At 30.7% G+C, this 15,161-nt stretch overlaps 1 protein-coding gene across 2 annotated transcripts in view; it reads right to left on the bottom strand.

Moving 5' to 3' along the window:
• Window positions 1-845: 845 nt before the first annotated feature.
• LOC143237002 (zinc finger RNA-binding protein-like) overlaps window positions 846-15,161 on the bottom strand; it is a 62,956-nt gene continuing 48,640 nt past the window's right edge. For both annotated transcript variants that reach the window (XM_076475792.1, XM_076475793.1), the window contains 6 exons: window positions 8,381-8,466; window positions 5,680-5,775; window positions 2,936-3,047; window positions 2,531-2,625; window positions 1,735-1,873; window positions 846-1,441 (listed from right to left, as the gene is read on the bottom strand). In XM_076475792.1, coding sequence (XP_076331907.1) covers window positions 1,359-1,441; window positions 1,735-1,873; window positions 2,531-2,625; window positions 2,936-3,047; window positions 5,680-5,775; window positions 8,381-8,466 — 611 coding nt within the window. In that variant the 3' untranslated portion in view covers window positions 846-1,358. The remainder of the gene's footprint in view (window positions 1,442-1,734; window positions 1,874-2,530; window positions 2,626-2,935; window positions 3,048-5,679; window positions 5,776-8,380; window positions 8,467-15,161) is intronic.

Raw genomic sequence — 15,161 nt, 5'->3', positions numbered from 1 at the left:
GTTTTCTTAATTCATATTTGGAAAACTCTAGAGCTGGTAGTAAATTTCCTCCTGGATAACTTTCGTAAGTGGTTTACAAATTGCTACAATGTTACGTAGCCCATTAAATTCTAATTTTAAAGCTTTTCAATCCTTGCATATCAAAACCCATTTATTTTAAATTCACAGCTGAATACATTAGATATTACTATAAACATAAGAGGATAACATTTATAATCACACCTCAATGAGTGAGTGTTTTTACTTGGAGTTAAAAGAGCAACATTCTTACACACAGTAAATATTCTGTGTTTACTACATCATACAGAACTGTTTAGAGACTTATGTTTTGCTGTTATAATTAATTTATTTTACCTCCAATTATCTACCATGTCAATGATCTTTGGTCAAAAGCAACACAGAGCCTTCACTTTCCTAAGTAGATTTAGAGTGTAATAAACCAAAATTTAAACTAAGTTGGCTGTTAAAGAATAATAAAATTTTGTTTTAACTGTAAAATACATAAAACATTTCTTCGATGTTATTTTGTGGCAAATAAAATTACACAAGTTACTTTTTAAATTGTTTAAAAGTATGGCACTGGTTAGAACAAACATTTTTTGTTACACGAATGTGATCCCTTCTTCTCATTTTGCTAACAATAACCCTGAATTTAGTTCCAATTTATTTGTTGAATTTACTTTATAATATTCAGCTTAAAAGCAAATAAAACTTGAAGTTACTCAAGGGGAGGTCGGTGGTAGTGTGAAAAAAAGCCCATTTTAAAGAAGAATTGATCTAATTGACCTTTCACACCAAAAAGCTGTAGGAATGACAGCTCATGAGTTGTGACACACACAAACAAGTTACTTTTGAAGTATACAGTTTTATTGATGATTTAAAAGTCAGGGAAATACAAGTTTTTGTCTCTCAAATAATACATATTACAAGTCATTATACCTGCTGGAAGTGCCAGATAATTCATTCAAAGCTTTTGCTTATGAAGAAAACTGAAAATGCAATAAAGAGGATGGAGAGCCTTTTTTAAACATTTTATTTCCTACTTCTTGAAGGAAAAAACAACCTTTAATGAACTTGTGCTTTTCCAAATGACATGGAAAAAACACTGAACTCTATTTTAAGTGATTTGGAAATACAGTGAAGGAATGCTTAAACAGTTTTTGTTCCAAGTCCGGGAGAGAGTTCAGTTATTGGATCTTCCTCAAAACAGATATACTGGTTATGAAACTACAAAATTAAATAAAAACAACAAACCAGACAAAATACCACAAGCATAAAATAAACTGAACTAAAACTACAGCCAATATGTTTTGTGTCTAATCTGGTAAGTGCATTAACTGACAACAAATATTTCACATTTAAACTTCCTCCTTTTGTTCTTGGACAGCTACTTCTGACTGTACTTGGAAACCTTTTTGTTTAGTCTTCTTCCTGTCCAGTCCTAATATCAGAGAAAAAGGTAATCATAGAACATGAAACTTGATCTGAAGTATACACAAATGATTAGTCTCTCTGTAACACATTCTACATCACAATTATTACCACATTTTTATATTGAATGTTCTACTGTCAAGCTGTGATAAAAATAGCTTGGTAGTTGGATTGGGGGAAGTTAAAACATTAATTTTGATGCTGACATATATACTCATTTTACCTCAACAGTTAAATGTTCTACTCCTTTCAACAAGAGAAATTACTGTTAGCTCCACTAATTACTATGAAGGATGTATGTACCTTCTTGCTTAGATTCTTCTCCAGTGCTGTTATTACGTCTTTTTCTATTATAACGGCCACGGACAAACTTAGGAAGAGGAAGTGGATCCATTCCCAGAACTTTATGTACTTGTCGAAATACCATCAAACGAAGGGCTTGCTATAAACAGAGGAACAAAGGGTGAAAGAAGGGCAAATTTATAATCCTGATTTGCATAAGCTAATGTAAGTCAATCACCTTATTCTGAAAGCAGATACATAGTTGACTCATGGCAAATTACCAATATTTGACAGTGGAATATAGTTCAAGACTACATTAAGATAAAGTCATGCTGTGTGTAGGAGTTTCTTTAATCACAGACAATGAAACTGATGCATGCTTATCTCCTCCTGAACAGTACCTAGGAAATCATATAATTATTCATCTACGGGTTGTTTGTTTAAACAGAGTATGTTCACACTGAATGGAATTTCTGAAGAGTTCACCAAGTCATATAGTATGAGACTCATACTACTATCCTATACAGAAATTTATTATTATTATACGAACTGGGATGTTGTACGTCAAGTTCATCATGTCTGGGACCTAGGAAGTCATTTTCACATAGTATAACTAACCTCCCAATAGTTTCAAACAACCTATTTTCATATAATTTTCTATAGCTTGAAAGTAATTCTTATAAGACAGAAATATTATTTGAAAACTCAATGTAAAATAATACATCAATTATTACAGTTGTTTAATAAAATTATTTCACCAAGTAGATTTCTAATTAATAAAAAATGCACAATTCTGAAAACACATTTTAGTTATCACCTGTGCACTAGCAGTGATATCCTCTCGATCCTGGTTGTTCAGATCAACTACATCTACTGGGTCCTTCTCGCAGGGATCCATAAGACCTGGACCACCTAAACATTGAGAAAAAATAAGGTTTTAATATAATATTCTACATTAAGAATACTTTTAAGTTACAAAAATGTTAGGTTATATTATTAAAAAAAAATAAAAACTCTTTGAAATTGGCTCTTCCTTTGTTTTTTTGTATTTCAGTAATGACATGCATGTAAACCACAAAATATAAATACAATTTTAATAAAATTAACAGCATGCCTGATAATTATAATAAGGCATGTCATTCAATTTTTTTTTTATTCACAAAAACTAGGTTCATGATATCTTGAAACTTTGATTACTTTTCCTTATCCAAAGAAAACTGACCTGGTAACAGAATGCCTCCGCTCACAGCCTCGAACACTCTACGGAGAGCATCACCAGAACTGAGGGGCAACTGGGAACTACTTAGAACTTTTTCTACAAGCAACTCCAGTGCCTAACAAAACATATATTGCATTTCATTCACAGGATCATTACAAAGTTTTCTGATCAGGTTAATATTAATAAGATAAACTTATCAGAAGTGGAAGACATTTAATAAATGTCACATTACTGCTTATTCAGAAGTGGAAGACATTTAATAAATGTCATTACTACTTATTCAGAAGTGGAAGACATTTAATAAATGTCATTACTACTTATTCAGAAGTGGAAGACATTTAATAAATGTCATTACTACTTATTCAGAAGTGGAAGACATTTAATAAATGTCATTACTACTTATTCAGAAGTGGAAGACATTTAATAAATGTCATTACTACTTATTCAGAAGTGGAAGACATGTAATAAATGTCATTACTACTTATTCAGAAGTGGAAGACATGTAATAAATGTCATTACTACTTATTCAGAAGTGGAAGACATTTAATAAATGTCATTACTACTTATTCAGAAGTGGAAGACATGTAATAAATGTCATTACTACTTATTCAGAAGTGGAAGACATTTAATAAATGTCATTACTACTTATTCAGAAGTGGAAGACATGTAATAAATGTCATTACTACTTATTCAGAAGTGGAAGACATGTAATAAATGTCATTACTACTTATTCAGAAGTGGAAGACATTTAACTTATTAAATGTCATTACTACTTATTCAGAAGTGGAAGACATGTAATAAATGTCATTACTACTTATTCAGAAGTGGAAGACATTTAATAAATGTCATTACTACTTATTCAGAAGTGGAAGACATTTAATAAATGTCATTACTACTTATTCAGAAGTGGAAGACATGTAATAAATGTCATTACTACTTATTCAGAAGTGGAAGACATTTAATAAATGTCATTACTACTTATTCAGAAGTGGAAGACATGTAATAAATGTCATTACTACTTGTTCACATAGTGGTTTACACAAACTTCTTTTCTGAACCCTTCAATTTTTTAAACATTAAATGAATGGTATAATATTATAAGAGGTATTTAGACCACACTAGATATTAAATCACAAAGGGGATATTTAAGTATCATTCACAGTTGAACCTGTGTGTAAATAGGTTTAATTAGTCTTTCCATTACGACTTAAACATAAAACAGTTTACTTATGAAAAACGAATGAATCTCGATGGGATTTTTCTTTAACAGGATTTTGTTATGTGGTCAAATTTTTAGAAGAATTTGCATATTAGATTTGGAAATACAAACTAAAAGGACAGCTGTTCATTACTCTTTGAACTGATTATTTCAGCATGAAGTAACAGGAAAGCAAAATGGATGCTATATGTTCTGTTAAGAAGACTGGGTTTGAGGTTATTTTGAAGAGAATCTTGAATAAACCTTTAAAATGGGTGTTAGCCTGAAGATGTTTCCTTAGGATAAACAAATGTTGCAAAGTGGTTATTTAATCTGTTAAGACGAATATCAAGAAAAGGCTATATTCTTTAGCTTATCTAAAGATATTAGTATTAGGATTCTTAGAATTAAAGGTCTGACTTCTTGTAATGTGGCTGTATAACACTTAAGATGTTACTTGGATATATTGGCTGGTTCATGATCTCATTATTAGTATGATTTCACTTTTTGTATTATTAGTAATGGCTTCCAAGTTAACCAAATCTATGAGCCAATAACACTTATACCACATAATGCACATGAACTTAAATTTACATCATTCACACAAACTCAGTTAAAGAAATACCTTGTGCTGACAGTCAGTTTATTATATGAGAAACAGAGTTAGAACATTACAAGTTCAATATGAAAAAATACATAATTAAACAGTATGCTATGGTAAATACCATAACAAAAAATATTTGCTATTAAAAATGCACAACGAAGAAAGCAAAGAAATCATAAGGTTACTTCATCCAATAAAATATGTCTATATAAAACAGTAATCTTATGATTTGTTTCCTTCATTATGCATTTTTAATGTTAAATATTTTTAGGTGGGGTATTTGCTATTAAAAATATGTAATGAAGGAAACAAAGAAATAATAAGATTACTTCATCCAATAAAACATGAAGATACAAAACAGTAACTGACTAACCTCTTTGTTCGAAACATTACTATTATAAATTAAGGTAGTATAATACTTAAGTACATAAATTCAACCTTCAAGTGTTGATGTTTTTAAAAATATCAGATTGCATGTAGTTTGTTAGACTATACCCTTTCAAAAACTTTAAATCAAGCAACCAACTCCCACCTCAAAAATCCAATTACATTACTTTATAATTACAACAAAACTAGTCTTCTCAGAGGGCTTTATCTTACACATATTTCCCAGGCATGTTTTATAATTTTACATCTTATTACTGTGTTAGTATAGCAGTCATCAGACTAAAATAAAATATTTAGAAAGTCTGACATGGTTTGTTTTTTGCTATAAGCATAAACAAGAAAATGAGAATAAAAATCATGAGAAGTGAAGCCAACTTTTTATTATTTTAACATCTTAGTCCTTTTTAATAACTAACCCAAACAACAATAATTTTATGTTTCACCTATTTCAGTTCACTTTGGCAGATATTTACAAAACAAGCTGAAACTAACTAGGAAAGTTGTTAAAATGCATAGTAAAATTACGAGTCAACTGTTTTAAGATAGCATCACACCTACCCAGCTAGAAAGTTGTCCCCAGCTTGGTAGCCGTCGACGCAAATCCTGAAGTATTCGAATTACCACCACACAGGAATGAAGACCACTAGCTTTAGCCTAGGAAGTTCATTGGTTATAAATATTGGAAAATATACAAAATAATTAATAATTTTATTAAAAAATAATGTGTGCAGCTTAACTGAAATTAATAAAAAGTACCTATAAAAATGTATTATTTTAATTATTTTTATACAACAAACAAAAGCAAAAATACAAAAGACTGAAAAAAGCATTGTTACAATTGTCAACCAATCAAATGTGTTGACTATCTTACACTTTGCACAAAAAAAAGTTACAAAACTCAAATCAATATACTGTAGAATGTTAAGTATTTCATTAACAAAGTTGAAAATTTAACAACTATACTTTTAATCTCTCAAACAACTTAACCAACAAACATTTCAGGTGCAAGGTTGCACAGAACCCACTACAAAATCTGATAACAAAACCTGCAAGTATTAGATATTTTGGAAGATTTAATGGGTTTTCTATAATTATTTGCATTTGGCTGTTGACAAATTATGAAATATTAGTCAAAGTCTACCTGCACTAACAAATCAAAAACTTCCACGATGAATGAAGGTATCTAAAAACCTAGAATCAGTAATAGCGACAGACAACATAGTGTGCATTTCTGCATGTGTATCTACACACACGTGTCATATACTTCCAGTAAAACATTTTTTTTTACTTAGGTGTTTTAGGTTACCCTACTCTTAGTTTAGAAGGGTGATAAATATCCCTGAAACAAAATCCTAGTAACACTTCACTTTTTTCATAGCTGTCTACTGTTAAAGTAGTTACATTACTTTTACTCAAGAAAAGTTTATTTTTGTTTTTAATATAAGTAAATGATGAACTAGCAGTGATGGGAAGAAGTTCAAAGAACAAATGACAGGTTAACCCTTTTGTACACGATCAACATCGGCTGAATTCGGAATATTCACATTAAGTTTTCTGTTCATTCCTTTCTGAAAGTTGTGCAAAGCTTTATATGGACTATCTGCACTAGCCATCCCTAACTTTGCACTGATAAACTAGAAGGAAGGCAGCTAAATCAACACCTCCTACCATCAGCTCTTAGCCTACTTTTCTCAAATAGTTATCTAACTGCTACTTTTACAATACATATGTAGCTCCAAAGTGTGAGTGCATGCTTTATTTGTTTTTCATGCAATACTGAGACACAAAAAATGGATCCTCAGACTCACAGTCAGGAAATTAACCACTAAGCCACACCTGAAATTTTAGAGGACCGTGCCATTAGTTTGTAGTACTATTCAATATTAGAAATGTTTGAAAAATTATAACAGCCAGTTTAACAGAATCCTTTCTTTTTAGGTAAATCTGCAATTGGGAAGGCACATCGTATTTTCATTTACATTCTTATCATGTTTGTGTTTAGGATGTAATGTGCAATTCAATATTACAGAGAAATGACACTTCAATTTAACTTCACTGTTTTTTTTCATTGAATTTCAATAACCTGATTCAAAGATGTATATATCTGAAAAAAAATTACCATATTTAAAAGTTCAGGCACAATAGATCTTTAAGTTATCAAAAATTGAACTTATCAGGATGCATTCTGTGTTTATGTTGTAATATTAAAAGAAAAATTTCTGTTTGTAAAAATATTCCCAGAGGTTGTGACCTGTACATGAATTTCAAATGTACTTTTGTTCCTTTAAACTGACCGAAAGTTTTCAAGTAAATAAAATCACACCTAAACATCAAGAAAGTATTTGAAGAATCCATGCTTCTTATATATCAAAACTTTACTAACATTGTATATGCATTAATGTATTTATTCACTAAGAATTTGGGAATTATACTGGTGTTCCACTGACCTGTTTAAATCAAGAAAAATGAATAAACTTTTAACAAAATTTTAGATCCAAAAGGATTTATTAAACTTAGGTTATTTTCTTCAAACATTCAAACTTGTCAAAATTGAGCAGTAACTTTTTTTTTAATGGTTTCTACATCTGTATACAAATATGAATAGTACTACAAACATTACTTTACTAATGTCAAATTCAATCATAATACGCAAGACATTATTTCAACATATCTTTCAAAAAGCATAAACATTAAACATGCATTCTTAGTGTATCTGTATGAACATTCAGACTTTGTTCGTCTAAAATGTGATTACAAGTGGAATTTCAACTGGCTGTGACCTGTGACTTTCCAGCCTCATGTGCAGTGAGATCAGGTTATTTTTTGACCTCCAGTCCATACTCTACAGCAGGGAAATGTGTTCTGAACAACATCTCATGGTACAACAGACAAACCCTTCAACAAGTATTTGTTTACACTGTTCTTTAAAAGAAATGTGGTTTTACACAAAGACAAGCCTGGAAAACATTCTGCACACAAACTGTCTCATATATTACAGACACTAATACTGTTAAGACATCTTGTTTGTTTAATTTGAATTTTCTAAAAGGCTTGATATTTGTAAAATAACGTTTTTGTCTTTTAAAAATAGGTTGTAGAATTATTGAGACTCAAGTTTTCAGAAGAATGTTACAGAGACTTGTCTAAAGATGGCAGCAGTGTTCATATGACATATCTACCTGCTGCAGGAAGTGAACAAAAGGTAATGAACAAATGAGTAGCACATGGACAAGAGGCTGAAAAGTAGAAGTGTGCAAACCTGGAACCACTTGGCATGTCTCAAGGCGGCCAAGGCATCCAGGCATTTCTGCCTGTCCAACACATCCGGTGGGTCTTTTACATTCTCTGAAACCAGATGACAGAAGATGGTCAATGGCAGGGCCACACCAGATGAAGGGTGTTTGACCTCCCATGGACACAGTGCATCTCAATTTAAGAAAGCATAAAAACAACTGATGGCTAGCAATGTTTCACAACTTGTAAACTTAACATTCTAAATTTCAAATAGGTAACAGCCACTACACTTGATCCCCAAAATTTGTAATTAAATACTGACATTTTATTATATCTAATGTCTTATGCCAATGTCATGCAGGTTAATTTTAAAAAATACTATACTATTTTAACAAAATATTATTCTCAAAACAATGGAGAATTACATACAAAGGTTTAAGGAAGAGAAGATACCTGTCTAAAATTAACTTTAATATATTCTGAGTCAAAGTATTGAGGGTATAATATTAATAAAAAAGGTAAAATGTTTGTTTATTTTGCATTAAAGATAATTAAAATTAAAAAAGCAGAGAAATATTAAATGCTCAATTCTCAAATTAACAGTCTCATTATACAGAAGTGATTGGAAAAAAAAAAGAGAGAAAACAAAACAGAGCTATGTAATTATTGAACAAAAACACACAACACTGAAAAACACTGTGCCCAGTGTGAAGAGGTCAAATATCCTTCCCAGCTACTGATTCCGTGCACTCCTCACTGTTGTTGATGTTGGTACTTAATGTAGAACTGATGACCTCTGTACATTTGGACTGAACAAAAAATACAGGTTATACAAAGTAATCAACTCTTCAATTGGACTTATTAAACCAGGAGTTACAGCTAATAAACACATTACTTAATATGTAAATTATGTTTTTAAAATAGCTATAGCCTTTATGGCTATAACCAATGAAGTTCTCACATCCTACAGTATCTCACACAAGCTTCTTTGTTCAGCTGCTTCACTCGTTTAACAATTTGTTCCTTTTTTCTCTCCTATCGATATAATCATAATTTCTGATCATTTATGAGGACACAGTCACGGCTTCAGAGTCAACCAACAGGTAATCTTAGAAGTTATGTCACAACAATAAAACAAATGTTTGTTAATGAATTTTAAGCTCCATAAAAATCTGAGCAGCCCCATGGATATAAAGTTCTAAACTCAAATCATCAGAGCAACAGAAAAGCAAAGTAAGAATTCAATTTGATTAAAAAAATATTTGCAAGTCTCATAAGAAGAGTAGGACAAACATTACATGGCCAACCAAACGTGTTCAAACTATTTGAGGCATCAGAGTTCTCTCAAATGACTATGGAATAAGTGAACAGTAAGATAATAAACACAATATACAAATTTCTGAACTTACAGTACGATTACCTTATTCTTTAGCTCTGATACGCTTTAAAGTTCTTAATACTGACTTTATGCCCTCAAGTTTTTAATACATGAACTTCAATAAGTTTTCTTTAATGTCTTTTGTAAAAATGCACACATGTTTACAAGCTTGATGCACTCCTGTGCTGCTGCTTCCTTCTGTAAGTCTTTATGAGGCTATGCCTTTACAAATTTAACCCACTTATGTAATCCACTTTTCTGCACACATTTGGAATGTTTGGTTTGAGTTATAATTCACAAACTTCTAAAATGCTACCTAAGAGTTACCTAGATTAGCTGTCTTCAAATTTGAAGTGACAGACTAGATAGAAAGAATACAGCTAATCAACAGCACCCACAGCCAACTATTATACTTCTTTTACACGTGAAAAGTGAGACTGACCGTCACATAATAATGCTACAAAGGCTCAAAAGATTGTGGGTTGAACACCCTAACCAACAATCCATGCCAGCCCCATCTGAAAAAAACACTAGACTTTTTTAAATGTATGATCTCTGGATATATAGCTGTAAACAAAAACCAACAAACTACCCCAAGAATTATTTTATTAACAAGTACAATATTTTACTGTACTAGTTCCTACAGGAGACAATTTAGTGTTGAACTAACAAAGTTATTAACCCAAGTACTGGGCTGATTCTGAAAATTTTTTGATGTTATATTGATTTGATATGTTGGTTGTGTCCTACATTCCAGTCAATATAAAAAGGCAACATTTAGAAGTGATGTAGCTCCCTCTAACAGTTTACTTTGTACTAAACATTTTTATAGAAATTTGTCTACCTTTCAGTACAAACTGTACAGCAAAGGTTCTAATCTCAATAGCTAAACCAATCAATGTCACCAGTTCACTTGCATTTAGTTAACGTGTAACCAATCAATGTTATTAGTTCATTTGCATTTAGTTGACGTGTAACCAATCAATGTCATTAGTTCATTTGCATTTAGTTAACGTGTAACCAATCAATGTCATTAGTTCATCTACATATAGTTAACGTGTAACCAATCAATTGTCATTAGTTCATCTATATTTAGTTAACGTGTAACCAATCAATGTCATTAGTTCATCTACATTTAGTTAACGTGTAACCAATCAACGTCAACTACTGTAATTAACTACATAACACTGTACTGGTAAATATAATATAATACAAACATATGTCCTGTACAACTACTGTAATTAACTACATAACACTGTACTGGTAAATATAATCTAATACAAACATATATCCTGTACAACTAGTGTAATTAACTACATAATACTGTACTGGTAAATATAATCTAATACAAACATATGTCCTGTACAACTAGTGTAATTAACTACATAACACTGTACTGGTAAATATAATCTAATACAAACATATGTCCTGTACAACTACTGTAATTAACTACACAATACTGTACTGGTAAATATAATCTAATACAAACATATGACCTGTACAACTAGTGTAATTAACTACATAACACTGTACTGGTAAATATAATCTAATACAAACATATGACCTGTACAGCTAGTTGTGATTAACTACATAACACTGTGCTGGTAAATATAATCTAATACAAACATATGTCCTGTACAACTACTGTGATTAACTACACAATACTGTGCTGGTAAATATGATCTAATACAAACATATATCCTGTACAACTATTGTGATTAACTACACAATACTGTGCTGGTAAATATAATCTAATACAAACATATGTCCTGTACAACTATTGTGATTAACTACACAATACTGTGCTGGTGAATATAATCTAATACAAACATATGTCCTGTACAACTACTGTGATTAACTACACAATACTGTACTGGTAAATATAATCTAATACAAACATATATCCTGTACAACTATTGTAATTAACTACACAATACTGTACTGGTAAATATAATCTAATACAAACATATGTCCTGTACAACTACTGTGATTAACTACACAATACTGTGCTGGTAAATATAATCTAATACAAACATATGACCTGTACAACTAGTGTGATTAACTACATAACACTGTGCTGGTAAATATAATCTAATACAAACATATGACCTGTACAACTACTGTGATTAACTACATAACACTGTGCTGGTAAATATGATCTAATACAAACATATGTCCTGTACAACTACTGTGATTAACTACATAATACTGTGCTGGTAAATATGATCTAATACAAACATATGTCCTGTACAACTACTGTGATTAACTACATAACACTATGCTGGTAAATATGATCTAATACAAACATATGTCCTGTACAACTATTGTGATTAACTACATAACTTGCTGTGCTGGTAAATATGATCTAATACAAACATATGACCTGTACAACTATTGTGATTAACTACATAACACTGTGCTGGTAAATATGATCTAATACAAACATATGTCCTGTACAACTATTCTGATTAACTACATAACTGCTGTGCTGGTAAAGTATGATCTAATACAAACATATGTCCTGTACAACTATTGTGATTAACTACACAATACTGTGCTGGTAAATATGATCTAATACAAACATATGTCCTGTACAACTATTGTGATTAACTACACAATACTGTGCTGGTAAATATGATCTAATACAAACATATGTCCTGTACAACTACTGTGATTAACTACACAATGCTGTGCTGGTAAATATGATCTAATACAAACATATGTCCTGTACAACTACTGTGATTAACTACACAACGCTGTGCTGGTAAATATGATCTAATACAAACATATGTCCTGTACAACTACTGTGATTAACTACATAACACTGTACTGGTAAATATGATCTAATACAAACATATGTCCTGTACAACTGCTGTGATTAACTACACAATGCTGTGCTGGTAAATATGATCTAATACAAACATATGTCCTGTACAACTACTGTGATTAACTACACAATGCTGTGCTGGTAAATATGATCTAATACAAACATATGTCCTGTACAACTACTGTGATTAACTACACAATACTGTGCTGGTAAATATGATCTAATACAAACATATGTCCTGTACAACTACTGTGATTAACTACACAATACTGTGCTGGTAAATATAATCTAATACAAACATATGACCTGTACAACTACTGTGATTAACTACATAACACTGTACTGGTAAATATAATCTAATACAAACATATGTCCTGTACAACTACTGTGATTAACTACATAATACTGTGCTGGTAAATATAATCTAATACAAACATATGACCTGTACAACTACTGTGATTAACTACATAACACTGTACTGGTAAATATAATCTAATACAAACATATGTCCTGTACAACTACTGTGATTAACTACATAACACTGTGCTGGTAAATATAATCTAATACAAACATATGTCCTGTACAACTACTGTGATTAACTACATAACACTGTACTGGTAAATATAATCTAATACAAACATATGTCCTGTACAACTACTGTAATTAACTACATAACACTGTACTGGTAAATATAATCTAATACAAACATATGACCTGTACAACTACTGTAATTAACTACACAATACTGTACTGGTAAATATAATCTAATACTAACATATGTCCTGTACAACTATTGTAATTAACTACACAATACTGTACTGGTAAATATAATCTAATACAAACATATGTCCTGTACAACTAGTGTAATTAACTACATAATACTGTACTGGTAAATATAATCTAATACAAACATATGACCTGTACAACTAGTGTAATTAACTACATAACACTGTACTGGTAAATATAATCTAATACAAACATATGACCTGTACAACTAGTGTAATTAACTACATAACACTGTACTGGTAAATATAATCTAATACAAACATATGACCTGTACAACTAGTGTAATTAACTACATAACACTGTACTGGTAAATATAATCTAATACAAACATATGACCTGTACAACTATTGTAATTAACTACACAATACTGTACTGGTAAATATAATCTAATACAAACATATGACCTGTACAACTAGTGTAATTAACTACACAATACTGTACTGGTAAATATAATCTAATACAAACATATGACCTGTACAACTAGTTGTGATTAACTACATAACACTGTGCTGGTAAATATAATCTAATACAAACATATGACCTGTACAACTAGTGTGATTAACTACATAACACTGTGCTGGTAAATATAATCTAATACAAACATATGTCCTGTACAGCTAGTTGTGATTAACTACATAACACTGTGCTGGTAAATATAATCTAATACAAACATATGACCTGTACAACTAGTGTGATTAACTACATAACACTGTGCTGGTAAATATAATCTAATACAAACATATGACCTGTACAACTATTGTAATTAACTACACAACACTGTACTGGTAAATATAATCTAATACAAACATATGTCCTGTACAACTATTGTAATTAACTACATAACACTGTACTGGTAAATATAATCTAATACAAACATATGTCCTGTACAACTATTGTGATTAACTACACAATACTGTGCTGGTAAATATAATCTAATACAAACATATGTCCTGTACAACTAGTGTGATTAACTACACAATACTGTGCTGGTAAATATAATCTAATACAAACATATGTCCTGTACAACTATTGTGATTAACTACACAATACTGTGCTGGTAAATATAATCTAATACAAACATATGTCCTGTACAACTATTGTGATTAACTACATAACTTACTGTACTGGTAAATATAATCTAATACAAACATATGTCCTGTACAACTAGTTGTGATTAACTACATGGCACTGTGCTGGTAAATATAATCTAATACAAACATATGTCCTGTACAACTACTGTGATTAACTACACAATGCTGTGCTGGTAAATATGATCTAATACAAACATATGACCTGTACAACTATTGTGATTAACTACATAACACTGTGCTGGTAAATATAATCTAATACAAACATATGACCTGTACAACTAGTGTAATTAACTACACAACACTGTGCTGGTAAATATAATCTAATACAAACATATGTCCTGTACAACTACTGTAATTAACTACACAATACTGTGCTGGTAAATATAATCTAATACAAACATATGTCCTGTACAACTACTGTAATTAACTACACAATACTGTACTGGTAAATATAATCTAATACAAACATATGACCTGTACAACTATTGTGATTAACTACATAAACTGTGCTGGTAAATATAATCTAATACAAACATATGTCCTGTACAACTAGTGTGATTAACTACACAATGCTGTGCTGGTAAATATAATCTAATACAAACATATGACCTGTACAACTAGTGTGATTAACTACATAATACTGTGCTGGTAAATATAATCTAATACAAACATATGTCCTGTACAACTAGTGTGATTAACTACATAACACTGTGCTGGTAAATAT

The sequence above is a fragment of the Tachypleus tridentatus genome, chromosome 13, assembly GCF_004210375.1.
Source record: "Tachypleus tridentatus isolate NWPU-2018 chromosome 13, ASM421037v1, whole genome shotgun sequence".
Taxonomy (NCBI): Eukaryota; Metazoa; Arthropoda; class Merostomata; order Xiphosura; family Limulidae; genus Tachypleus; species Tachypleus tridentatus.
The sequence above is the reverse complement of the archived record's forward strand: the minus strand, read 5'-3'. Positions and strand labels throughout refer to the sequence as shown.